Source organism: Sceloporus undulatus, chromosome 1 (assembly GCF_019175285.1).
Source record: "Sceloporus undulatus isolate JIND9_A2432 ecotype Alabama chromosome 1, SceUnd_v1.1, whole genome shotgun sequence".
In the NCBI taxonomy this organism is placed as follows: Eukaryota; Metazoa; Chordata; class Lepidosauria; order Squamata; family Phrynosomatidae; genus Sceloporus; species Sceloporus undulatus.
Window position 1 is genome coordinate 292,748,899 of NC_056522.1, and position 13,700 is coordinate 292,762,598.

At 40.9% G+C, this 13,700-nt stretch overlaps 1 protein-coding gene across 11 annotated transcripts in view; it reads right to left on the bottom strand.

The window, feature by feature from the left end:
• Positions 1 to 13,700, bottom strand: part of NAV2 (neuron navigator 2) — a 783,367-nt gene that overhangs the window by 37,339 nt on the left and 732,328 nt on the right. For 8 of the 11 annotated variants that reach the window (XM_042439006.1, XM_042438987.1, XM_042438971.1 and 5 more), the window contains 5 exons: positions 11,307 to 11,418; positions 10,408 to 10,553; positions 8,053 to 8,061; positions 7,435 to 7,607; positions 1,940 to 2,093 (listed from right to left, as the gene is read on the bottom strand). In XM_042439006.1, the coding sequence (XP_042294940.1) occupies positions 1,940 to 2,093; positions 7,435 to 7,607; positions 8,053 to 8,061; positions 10,408 to 10,553; positions 11,307 to 11,418 (594 nt within the window). The remainder of the gene's footprint in view (positions 1 to 1,939; positions 2,094 to 7,434; positions 7,608 to 8,052; positions 8,062 to 10,407; positions 10,554 to 11,306; positions 11,419 to 13,700) is intronic. The other 3 variants (XM_042438980.1, XM_042438947.1, XM_042438996.1) reach the window with 1 other exon arrangement.

Below are 13,700 nucleotides of genomic sequence, written 5' to 3' on the forward strand. Positions count from 1 at the left end.
ATGGGCAGCTCCAGACCTATCGAGCCTCTTGGTTTCAAAGGTTATGTTCAATAAATATAAAAAAGTAAAGAAGCCAGGAGAAGCACAATTTTTGGTCCAAGAAGCCAGTTACTCCACTTGACATACAAAACAGCATGACATGTAATTTGGAGAAAATATAGTTACAACTTTTATTGGTTACATCTGTAAGAAACTAGTGCTGACATGTGTCCAGATCCAGGCACTGACCAACTTGTCTGTTGGTGGGCCAAAGCTTGGCCTGCTTGCCAGGTGACCTCAGGGACAATAGGTGATACAACATAGATGGAAGCCACTGTGTGGATCCATAGCACTGCCTAGAGCTGGGTATGAACTCAACCATCACACCAAAGCCCCAAAACAGGACCCCTTACAATGTAATTGGATCAGCCAACACCTTCATTACATAAACCTGGATCCAGATCCCATGCACACCATCCACAAAGTTGTGACAATCCAGAAAGTTGTGACACTGATTACAAGAATGGGTGGGTGGGCTGACATTCAGAAACAGACCAAGCTTCGATCACTTGAGATGGTTGTGCAGGATTCTTGACAAGAGACACCTGGCTCAGCCCCATGGCAGCCTGGTGCTTGCTCCTCCTTGACCCCCAGCCAGCAAACTTGTGTCATGATAAGTCAGGAATTATGCTTGCCAAAAAGGGAAACAATTATTTTTTTGGCAATCTTTAATGTGAAATACATCAGTAAAATGTATTCAGATCGTACTCAGAGAAACAAATTTAATCAATTTTGACTTTAAGGGAGCTTTCAGATGTGGAGTTTTGCTCTACTCTACTGTTTGTCTATGCTGTTTTGAAGTTTCTGCGGCTTATAAAATAACTTCCATGGTCTTAATACATTTTTAGTTACCACTTTGGAAGCCTCTTATGGACTGAAAAATGGACTACAAATTGTACAAAATTAATTACAATAAAGTTACTGAGCAACTCAAGAGCCAGATTTATGAAACTGAGAAACTGAGAAATCACACTGAAATACAGCACACCCGCACCAAGCACAGGCTTGCCCTCTGCAGTCTGAGTTCTGTGGAAGGCAAGCCTCAGCTTTTTTAATGGGCATGCATGCACATGATGGCACAAACGGCAGCATGCGCCCATTGAAAACAACTGGACTTAAGGTCCCACATTTTTTGCTATCTATGTAGAGTGTGTGTGTGTCCAGAACAGATGCCCCACAGATAGTAAGGGCGCACTGTATTTAATATCCATTTCCACAGGAGAGAATTTAACTCAAGCACTGAAGAACAAGTAACTTCCACACACATGTTACGTATACTTTAGTGGCAATTTAGTGGGAAGTTTAATGTCTTCAGGGGCTTTCTTTGATATTTCTTTGTCTGTGGACCAAAGACACAAACTCTCTTTTAGGCCGGTTACAAACCAGCATTTGGGACGTCCGGAGGACGTCCCATTTTTAAAAAAGGGGCGTCTCTTCTAGACGCCCCTGGGCCTAATACGGACTCCATCCGTACAAGATGGCGCCGGCCCTTCTACATGGCCGGCGCCATCTTTGCGTATCGGACGCTGAGCGTCCGTACGCGTCGCGCCCTTTGTGACGTAGCGAGTGCGCCCCTGGCGCCTCGCTACGTCGCAAACGCGACTCTAAAAGAAGCTCCATTTTGGAGCTTCTTTTTCGGTCCGCACGGGAGCCGCGCCGTGTGGAGGCTCCGGCTTCCCCGCGGACTAACCAGCGGCAGCGGCAGAGCACCGCAAAGCCGCGGTCTGTAACCCGCCCTTGATTCATATAAAGAGCCAGAAAGAATGGCCCAGACCTGCCCTCTGGAATGAAAAAAACAAATAGTCTGAGGTAAATATCTTGACAAAGACGCTCTAATCTGAGGCGTTGTGTGTGTGTTTGTGTGTGGTAGAAGGGTGGTACTTCTGCAATTTGTTCCTACCTGCATTCTGTTCATAGCTTCCCGAAGCTGGTCAAGTTGGTGGGCAGAGCTGAGGGCCTCTAGGCGGATATCAGTCAGCTTCATCTCTTTGTCTCTAAGCTCATTTCTCAGCTGCATTACTGTTTCAGCTTCACTGTCAATGCATTCTGAAATCCTGCAAGTAGAATTTTTTTAAAAAATAAACAAGATATTGAGCCAGGATACTGAAGGTACTGGGCAACATGATTTTTGAAAGCCAGCAAAAATTGGAGTATTGCTGCCTATTCCAAAGAAATTTTTAGAGATGTGTGTGGTGGTGGTGGTGGGAATGGCAAAAGCTGGAAATAGGGATGAAATCAAAAGGGCCGATCTTTAGAACCACATTCAATGGCAGTTCATGGAATCAAGGACATGAAAGCTCCATTTTGACTATGAGATCTATCTAGCTTTAGTAGTTAGCCTTCTTTTAGATGTAATCCTCACTCCACCGTAAATCTATTCACCTTGAACATCCTCAATAATTTAAGGAGGCACAGTAGAAGCATTCATTTGGGGACTGACAGTCTTAAAGTAAGATTTAGCACCTGGCAGGTGAAATGTACAGCTGGGCCTCCCTGGAAAATTCTGGAGGGCTTTGGAACTCTATACCTTTTCAAACATGAAACATTCCTCTGCACTTCACACCACTCAGACTTTTTTTTGAAAAAAAAAGCTCTATTATTCTGGCACCAGCTTTCTTTCCCGTTGCACCCTCCTTTCCCCCGTCACAAAATGTGAGTTCAATTACTTCTCAACATAGGAAAGAAAAGCAGTGCTATTTCTGGCAGTTTTTCATATTGCGTGCATTCTGTGAATGTATCCTTTTCAGTCAGTCTTCTTTCAACAGTATCAGAAACCAATTAAATGGTGAAGTAGCCAAGAAACAACAAAGCAAGGTGAAGAAAAATGACTGTTTAACATTTCTGGTAGTGTTTCTTGATGAATTTTCTGTGTTCAGGTCCTGAAAGCGGAAAGCATTATTGTGTAGAAGTTGCTGGACCTGGCTTCTGGGAAGGGAAGGGATAGACTGGCAGTGACAAAAAGACCCCTCCCCCCGAATAACAGGTGGGTGATGTGGGAACTGTCCTGTTGCTTTTAAGTGTTCCATTGCGTTCTTCTCCCCCCCTCCTCCCATAAAGGCTACCACCAGAAAGCGAATACAGTAGTCCCTTGGGTTACGAAATTAATTCGTTCCGCGGCTCCGAGTAATTTCGCAACCCGAAAAGGCTAGCGGCTAGCGCTAGAAAGCCGCTAGCCGCGCTTTGCGGTTTGAATTTCGCGCCGAAAAAAAAATTCGTAACCTGAAAAAAAATCGTAACCCGGAACAGTTTTTTCCTATCTATTTTTTTCGTATCCCGGAAATTTCGTAACGCGATCAATTCGTATCCCGGGGTACCACTGTAATTCAAAGTGGAGACCCCAGGCGATCTAGAGCTGTATATTTTCCTCCATTAATTTTGTACTTTTGTTGACTCCTGAGTTACTTCTCAAAACTCAGTATACTTACAACATATATTTGATTGATTATAGCTGTAATAATAAAAGATAGGATAAATTTCATGGATTTAAGCTTTGCCTACATTAAGAATCAAAAGGACATAATAGCTTCTAAGTGATGAAAGTCAGATTAAACTGTTGAAAGTAAGTGAGCTTTCTGAAAATAAAAGGGGATAACTATCTAAAATCATGCCTTTATTTTCAAGAGTGCAAATTTCAATGATGCTTGACCTTCTTAGGTTCAGGTATTCCTTATTTCCTAATCTCTATCTATTTTACCATTACCATAAAATCTATCTATTTTACCATGTACTGAACAGTAATGTGAAAACATGCAATAACAATCCAGGCTACATGCCGGTCAGTCAGGCCATGCCAAGTAAAAGTTAGAAAAGAGCCTTGGATTCAGATGGATGATTTTTAAAAAAATGCCTGTGTCACTACTTGTCAAATCTGAAAGCTCTGAATATGTACAGTTTGCTGCTGTTGTTGTTGTGTGCCTTATTATAGTGTTGTGTATCAATTTATGGCGACTCTAAGGTGGACCTTTCATGGGGGATTCTTGGCATGTTTCTTCAGAGGGTTACTATTGCCATTCTCTGAGGCTGAGAGATTGTGACTTGCCGATGGTTATTCAGTGAGTTTCCATGGCCAGGTGAGGATTCAGACTCTGGTCTCTGGTATCATAGTTCAATGCTCAAACCACTACCCCTTGCTGTAAGTCTCTACAAACAAACAACAAAGGGACACAACTTTTTGTGGCTGTCACTTAAAAATATTTTAAAGAAATTGAATTGTACAAACAAGCAACCTCCAGAGATGCATGTTATCTACATGCCATTTAAAGTGGATATTTGGCTGCTGGCTTGTGGAGTCCCACAGGGTTCCATTTTGACACCCATGTTATTCAACATCTACATGAAACTGTTGGGAGAGGTCATCCGGAGTTTTGGGGTGAGGTGTCATTAGTATGCAGATGAAACCCAACTCTATCTCTCCTTTCCATCTAATTCCAAGGAAACTGTCTCTGTACTGAACCAGTGTCTGCAGTCAGTAATGGACTGGATGAGGGCAAACAAATTGAAACTTAATCCAGACAAGACAGAGGTTCTCCTGGTCAGTAGTAAAGCATATCAGGGAACATGGACATTTCCTGTGCTGGATGGGGTTACACTCCCCCTGAAATCTCAGGCTTGCAGCTTGGGTGTGCTTCTGAATTCCACTCTGAGCCTGGATGCCCAGTTTTCAGCAATGGCCAGGAGTGCATTTGTACAGTTAAAACATGTGTGCCAGTTGCACCCATTCCTTGAGATGTCACATCTGGCTACAGTGACACATGCCTTGATTACATTCTATTTGGACTACTCTACAATGCACTCTACATAGGGCTGCCTTTAGAAATTGTTTGGAAACTTCAGTGTGTGCAAAATGCTCCTGCCAGAATGCTGATTGGGGCCAGTTATAGGGACCACATAACTCCCTTGCTGAAAGAGCTTTACTGGCTATACCAGTGTGTTTCTGGACACAATTCAAATTGCTGGTTATGACACAGCTTAGGTCTAGATTATTTGAGAGACCGTATCTCCCCATACAAACCTGCTTTGAGCACTAAGATCTTCCAGGGAAGGCTTTCTCTTGGTCCCTCCACCATCACAAGCTCTCTTGGTGAGGACATGAGAGAGAGACTTCTCGGTGGCTGCTCCTGCACTCTGGAATGCCGTTCCACAAGAAGCAAGGCTGGCCCCCTCCTTGTTTGCTTGGTTTTAATGTTTGTAATTTTATATTGTTTTTCACAGAATCATAGAATCTTTGAGATGGAAGAAAACACAAGGGTCATCCAGTCCAATCCCCTGCCATGCAGGAACTCTCAAACAAAGCATACCGAGAGATGGCCAGCCAGCCTGTTTAAAGACTACCAAGGAGGGAGATTCCACCACTCTCTGAGGGAGTGTGTTCCACTATCGAACAGCCCTTACTGTCAGGAAATGCCTTCTAATGTTGAGGTGGAATCTCTTTTCCTGTAGCTTACATCCATTTTTTCCAGGTCCTGTTCTCCCTCCTCAATATGACATCCCTTCACATATTTAAACAGGGCTATCATATCACCTCTTAACCTTCTCTTCTCCAAGCTAAACATCCCCAGCTCCCTTAGTCGTTCCTCATAGGACATGGTTTCCAGACCCTTCACCATTTTTGTCGCCCTCCTTTGGACACACCCCAGTTTCTCAATGTCCTTTTTGAATTATGGAGCCCAGAACTGGACACAATATTCCAGGTGGCAACTGACCAAAGCAGGATACAGCGGCACTATTACTTCTCTTGATCTAGACACTATACTTTTATTGATGCAGCCTAAAATTGCATTGGCCTTTTTAACTGCCGCATCGCACTGTTTACTCATGTTCAACTTGTGGTCTACTTGGACTTCTAGATCCCTTTTGTATGTAGTCTTGTTCAGCCAGGTGTCCCCCATCCTATATCTGTGCATTTCATTTTTCCGCCCTAAGTGCAGTACCTTACATTTCTCCATATTGAATTTCATTTTGTTAGCTTTGGCCCAGCTTTCTAGTCTATTCAAGTCATTTTTAATTTTGATCCTATCCTCTGGAGTATTAGCTACTCCTCCTAATTTAGTGTCATCTACATTTAGCTGATGTTTTAACTGTTTTATGGCAATATCTTTTTAGAATTGTTATTGTGAGCCACCTTGGGCCTCTTCGAGGAGAAAGGTGGGACAGAAATTAATTAAATAAATAAATGTAGACAATACAAACAAACCTCAGTTAATAGAGAGCCTTTTTTTTTAACAAAGCCTTTTTATGCCCTCTCAGCTCCACCTGCTTCTCACTGTCCTATGTGCAAGTTCTTCTTAGCAGCTTCAACACTGGGAGGATGGTGAAGAGGGGCTGCAGAAACACACACCTTTAGTGTATGAGTACAGCAGCATATTTGCAGTAAATAATGCAATAAAACTTGAGTTGAGAAAAAATGGGATTCTAATGTACCTATGTGTGCCTACCTATGCAGAAAAGGCAAATCACAGATGATTCCAGAATCCCTTAGCATGTGGGAACAGCAAAACAAGAGAGCCAAGGGGAAAGCAGATATACTTGCTTCACTGGTTCCCTCAGAATGGCCTGAAGCAGATGGGCAAAAAAAGCTGCTTCTGGGCAGCTTGCGGGTGTAGCAATCACATGATGAATGCTCCCAAGCTGCCCAGAAGCTACCACCAAGTTGCTCCAACCTGAAAAAGCTGCCCTGAAAAGGAGCAGTAAAAAACCCGCTCCTTTTCAGAAGCTGCTTTGAAACATGGGCCAGATTCGGGCTGTGCGCATGTGATTGCCGCAGCTCTGTAGTCGTCCCGACCCATCATTTTTGGGCGGTATGCTTTGCCCCAATATTAGAGAACCACATATGCATCTGTTTGGCCACCAAAGTAAGAAAAAAGTCATTCCTCAAAGCATTTTGGAAGAAGAGTTAAGTGGTCTCTAGATGGTTAAAAATGTTTTTGTTTACTTGCAGAAGGCTTGCCTAATCTGGTTGTTCTACCTGTTCACACAGGCATATTGTTACTTTGGGGATAAAACGTAATGCCCAGGAATACATCTACACTGTTTTATACCTGTATATGTGCACTTAGGAAACTTGAAGGAAAAGGAAGGAATTCATGCTTAAAAGTCCAATCTTCTTGGAGAATATGGTGATTTCTTTTATGGAAACAATGAAAGGTGATAGTGGAAAGAAGGATTTAGGAACTGAATCAAACATAGAAAAGGGACAAAAGAGTGAAGCAGAGAAGACACTTGGTATGAAGAAAAAAGGCATGAAAGAGGGAGGGAAACTACTTGTATTTGAATCTTCAGTCTCTTGCATCTTAAGAGAAACCCATGGAAAAGAAGGTGTAACTTTGGTCTAAGATAATGAACACCACACTACATTAGCAGGAATGCTGTTTTCTTAAATATACAAATTCAACTCACAGAGAATTGGAATGTGAGGTTCTCAGTAATGGTGTAGATACAACTGAGCCATTGTGAGGCAGTTTTGGTGATGAAGGCAATGAACAGTCTGTCATCTCTTCAATATCAGAATGAGAAGATGCTGATTTAGGAGACTTCTTTTTACCAAAAGCTTGTTTGAAGGAACTGCGCAACTGAAAAAAAGACCACAACAAGAGTGATTATGCATTAATCAAACCAGGCTTTACCACAAGAAATAAATAATAGAAGAGAAAATACTTAACATGCAGAACACAAAAAAGAGTTAAATAACTCAATTTTTTTCATAGTAAAATTAAAAAAGAGAAATACGGATTTTTGTGTTCTTTTTCTGGAAGTCTTTATATCCTATTTAGAAATGATAAGCCTGAGCTACTTTGAATGTGCTGGCTATTGAAGAGACTGTTTTGAAGCACATCTTTCCACCATACTACACTGGAAACTCTTTTTAGCTCAAGGGGCCTTTTTATTTAAAAGGTTACCACAGGTTGCAGTTACAAAGTGACATGGCTCAGACAAGGTTACTGATGCTGACAGTGTTAATCACATAAATTGATGAGTTAGCTTTGTATTTTAGAATTTAAAATACATCCTCCTTACCTCATTAACCTGCCAGAGGAAGTGCAAGCAAAAAGGGAAGGAAAAAAAAGACAAGTTTTAACAGATAAAACCAGTGACAGGGAAAGCGCCAGGTTTCTCAGACACACCCACCACTACCACCTCCCACAAAAGCACACACAGCAAACAGTTTTACTGGGATGGGGATTAAAAAAAGAATGCCATCTTGCAACCAAAAAAAGGGTCTGGACATTTTACACAGCAGGTGAAATGATGCATAGCTTTCATTTACACTCTATGGTGCTCATCTTCAAATCTGCCAGTATCAATCCAGCCTAGGATGTCACACCAGGGTCTGGAAGGTGCTGCCTATCCATTACATGCAAGACAATAATTTTGTATCTATTCTCCTCACCATTATATGTAGTTACACCTATTGTAGGGGACTGAACATTTAATTGAACTTAGGACCAGTCCAAATCTACAACAGTGAATTCAGTAGAGTAAAGTTTCATTATTATGTATAAAGGAAGCTGTCACATTTGGCTGACCAGGTCAAGAGTTAAGAAGGCAGTGTACAAGCTCAGATAGCGGAAGATGCTAAAATTCACAGCAGAAATGCACTTGGGGAGAACAACCCTTCCATGAGAAAGGCCTTAGTGAGTTAAATAGGTCTGTCATATAAAGTAACCTACATGTTTCTTTAGGATTCTCAAACCTGTCTGATATAGGAGGCAGAGTCCAAAAAAACACAGAATTCTAAGGCTTAAAGGGACTACAGGAACTAGAGGTTTTAGTTCAAACTAAAAGAAAAGCAATGACACTAAGGCAGACATATTCTCACAACAAATGGGCTTTTGTGTCAGGTACCTTTCCTCCAGCACATGGGACCTTGCATACAATAAATGGTGAGAAATGAAGAAATGGGAAGTGAAAAACAATTATTTTTCAGCCTTTGGGGTAGTATCTGTAGTAAAAATTAAGTTGTAGAATGCTATTTTCATTTATCTGTGCAATTAAGTGAAAGGGAGATCCAAAAGATGATGAACACAATTAATACTCATTTAAGAGTTAAACCAGACTGCACAAGAAACTGAGGCAAGTGTTAGCTTTTCCTTATGTCATACACAATTAGATTACAGTGCGCCCGCGCTATACGTGGGTGCACTATACGCAGCTTTGAGCATATGTGCAAAGCCGCACGGCAGCACACAGGGCGGTCCGTCCCATTTGGATGAATGAGGTGCACGCCTGTGGTGCTTGTGTGCTGCCACATGCACGAGCCCCATTCACTTGAATGGGGCTTGAGCATGCGTGGTATTTAGCTTACGTGGGGGGGGGGTCTGGAACAGATCCCCCGCATAAGCCAAGGGCGCACTGTATATACAAAATGTCAGCCCTGATTACTAAAGCACAATCTATGTGCTCGTTTTTCTCAATTGATTTGTATCTAAAAGACAATCTACCCATTCCACCTTTAACAACTTTCTGGTATGAATTAGTAATACACATAGTAGTGAAATTTAAATGTTCAGACTCAGAAAGAAACAATACATTAAATAAAAACAGCTCATTAAAGCCACAGCTGCCAGCATTTCCCCTCCTCTTGCTAAAATGCAAGTGCAGAACCTTGCAAATTTATTTGGACTAGCTCTCTCTCTCTCTCTCTCTCTCTGTTTGTGTGTTTGAGTGAGTGAGTGAGTGAGTGAGTGAGTGAGTGAGTGAGATCATTCAAACACATTGTATGCCAGTCAAAATGGTTTTACTATGTCGGGCTGCTAGTTGCTCCACAGTAGGAACAATAACAAACAACCACCAATTTTGATGTAATACCACAACAGAAAGCTCATACTGCCAACTTCTTTCTTTCAGTTAGTCTCAAAGGTGTAACAAGATCTCTCTACATACTGATTCTACAGACTAACATGGCTATATTTTTGAATTCTACCACAACTGAACGAATGACATGGGAGAAAGAATTAACACATTCCCATCTGATTGAGCAAAGTAACTTGCAGTCTTTCTAGATAAACTTCAGTGAGAGGGAAAATTGGAAATTCAATCACAAATCTTCTGTGGAAGATAAAGTTGAGATCTCAACCATTTTTGTTTAAATTCTCAACATAGACACAAGGTAATATTTATTTATTTATTTATTTATTTATTTAATTGATCTCTTTAGCACCCATTTGAGCTCAAGGCAACCATTTACAACAGAAATGGAAAACCTCCCCAGAAGTTGGATTGCAGTTCCCTTCATCACTGGCTAGGCTGTCTGGGTTGATGAGAATTGGCAATGTATTGCCCATTCCAAGTTCCACTTGGCTGTATTTTCTTCTGTATGTTCATAGACATATGTGTCAATATATTTGATGTGGTCTGTTGAAACATACATACCCAGTTCTTTCTCTTCTTTTTCTTGGAGTCACATTCTATGTTGCTTCCCACACTAGAATGACTGGTAGCACTGTTAATGCTAGAGACGCTATCAGAAGAGTGCTGTCTTCGGATTCGCAGATCAGTGGTTTGGGCAGTCCCACTCCCTAAACAATAAATAATAATTTAAGCCTTGTTGAATCATTTCAGAAACTGTTCTTGTTTTTTCTTCTCTAATCCTATATGCACACTCTCATTTGCTTCCCCTTGCTACCACTTCAATTCACTGTCCTTTGCCCTACCTCCTCCTTTATAGCCAGTAGAGGCAATTAGGACAATCTTAGCCCACTGCCATTGCCTGTATCACATGGAAATTCAACTTCCCCATTAACATAATAGCTGAAATAGCATAACTGGACAAAAAATGAATTCTGACTACTGGGATAGCCAATACTGATAGGAAAATAATTATGGAGGACATTCCCAACTGTTCAGTAAGATGATGGCTGCCATGGAAGAGGTACTGGCAGTGAAATGTGAGTAGAGACTGAAGCAAGAGGTCGAAGGAAGGAGAGGCCAGGAAGGTAAACAAGGAAAATGATTGTCCAGTGCAAAAGTAAGTGGCAAGCTAAGCAGAAATTGCCATTACTTGTATTCTAGGGGTAAGTTTGTATGGTTTTCGACCAAGCTAAGCATCTGTAAATGCATATTGTGTTTGAAGCATGATCTACTGCAGTACTATGGGGTTTTCTTGAGATACAATCTGTAAACACTACTTGTCCTAAAAGAAAATCAAAGATTGTTTGATAATTACATAGTCTTGTCTCTGGCAAAAAACTTTGCATCATCTATTACCAAGGGATAAATGCCCTCAGAGTGTTAAGCTGTTATTGAAAGTGAAGGTTCGTTTTTTCCTTTACCTTTGCAGGCAAGTTCAGGTGTGTTAATTACTCCATTAATGGCAGCCTGAGCAGCAGCATTTTGTTTTTTTAGTAGTTCAATGGTCTTTCTTAACTCATTCAGTTCTGAATCCTGAAATACACACATGCACACACACACAGTTATTGCTGTATTCATGAAAAAGTGGTTAAGCAAATCACTGTTTGACATCATTGTGAATAGCCATTGAATAATTTGGCTGAAGCTCAGCATGCTACATGAACATTTCTACATTCTTCTTCCCAGCATCCATAGCACAGTACTTTCACCACATGGACAAATTTTGCTTTTTCTTACAGGCACAAAATGCCAGTAGTCCCATTTTGACTACTGTAATGCATTCTATGTGGGGCTATCCTTGAAAGGCGTTTGGAAGCTGCAGTTAGTGCAAAATTCAGCAGCCAGACTGATGTCAGGTATGCATGTTACAGACCATGTAACACTGATCTAGGAAGCGCTGCACTGGCTTCCAATTTGCTTCTGAGCTCAGTGTAAGGTGATGCTGTTGAACAATAAAGCCCTAAATGATTTTGGGCCAGAGGAGGGCAACCAAAATGGTGAAAAGTCTGGAAGCCATGTCCTTTGAGGAACAACTTAGGGAGCAGGGTATGTTTAGCCTGATGAAAAGAAGATTAAGAGGGGACATGATAATTATGTTTAAATATTTGAAGGGATGTCATATCAAAGAGGGAATAGACTTGTTTTCCATGGCTCCAGACACTTGTACAAGGAGCAGTGGATTCAAACTACAGGAAAAGAGATTCCACCTAGATCTCAGGAAGAATTTCCTGATGGTCAGAGCTGTTTGACAGTGAAATATGCTGCCTTGGAGTGTGGTGGAGTCTCCTTCTTTGGAGGTTTTTAAACAGAGGCTGGATAACCATATGTTGGGGGTGCTTTGACTAGTGTTCCTGCATGGCAGGGGGTTGGACTAAATGGCCTCTGTGGTCTCTTTCAACTCTATGATTCTATATCTGAAAGGCTGCCTCATCCTATATGAGCCTGCCAGAAATTTGAGATCTTCAGTGGAAACCCTGTTGTGGGTCCCAACACCTCATGAAGTTATGGATACATATATCAGGGTTTTCTCTACAATAGTGCCTTGATTGTGGAACTCACTACCTAAGGAAGTTAGGCTGTCCCCATCGAAAACAGTGTTATTCTGTTGAAACTGCTTTGTAACTGTTTTATAACTGAATTCTAGAATTGTTTTCATACTGCTTTTAGGAGTTTTTAAAGAATATCTTAAGGTGTTTTTAAAATGTTTTTACCTTTATTTTTAAATTGGTTTATATGTGTTCATTGCCTTGAAAGCCCTTGTGGGTTGAGGTGAAACAGAAATACTTTAAATAAATACATAAACAAACAAATGTCTAGTACTTCTCCCAGTCTGTGACTCATTTTAGAAGCCATCTTGCATATTAGATGGGAGGAATCATGGCATAGGGTACATCTGAATGGTAGTTTTCTATGCTTCAGAGCTGATATTACAGAGCCCTTATTAGTCCAGTTCAAGATTATGAGATGGTCACATCAGAAGATAATTACAGTCGGCCCTTCTTATATACGGATTTTTTATACACGGATTCAAGCATACACAGTTTGAAAATGTTCAAAAAAAGTATAAATTTCAAATTTCAAAACTTGTTTTTTCCATTTTTTATAAGGGACACCATTTTGCTATGTCATTATATTTAATGGGACTTGAGCATACACGGATTTTGTTATACACAGGGGATCTTGGAACCAAACCCCAGCATATAACAAAGGTCCACTGTACTTGATGCTAAAAGCATCATGAAGTCTAGCAGCTGGACTTAGCCCACTGAGTTATACTCACTGTTAGGCTACCAAAGAAAATCACAAGTACTAACATTGTTTCACCAGTACAGGGTGACAGGGTAACTACATGTATCCCCTGATTCTTTTTAAAGATTATGGTACATTCAAATTCTTCAGACTATCCTTTTCCTAACTCTCTCCTAAATAGCATATGGTTATTGTAGGAAGCCTCTAAGAGTGGCAATTTAGTTATTAAATAGATTGCAGCCCAATCCTTGAACTATTTTTTAAAAAAAATATTGCCCTTAGTCCAGAAATAGACATTCAGTCCAAGCCATTTGTTTTTGTTTTTATTTTGGCATTTCTAGCAGTTCATGTAACCCCCGCAGAATCCCAGGGGCAGAAATTGTTCCCTCCGACCTATTGCAGTTCTCCACTCTTGCACTAGGAGATGAACAACAGCTAGCAGAGCGATAAGCACAACTAATACAAGCAACACCAAGACAAACGAAGCATTTTGTTTTTTTTATTTTTATTTTTATTAGTTTAAAAATCTTATCAACCAATTCAATATAACAATACAGAAAAAAAAA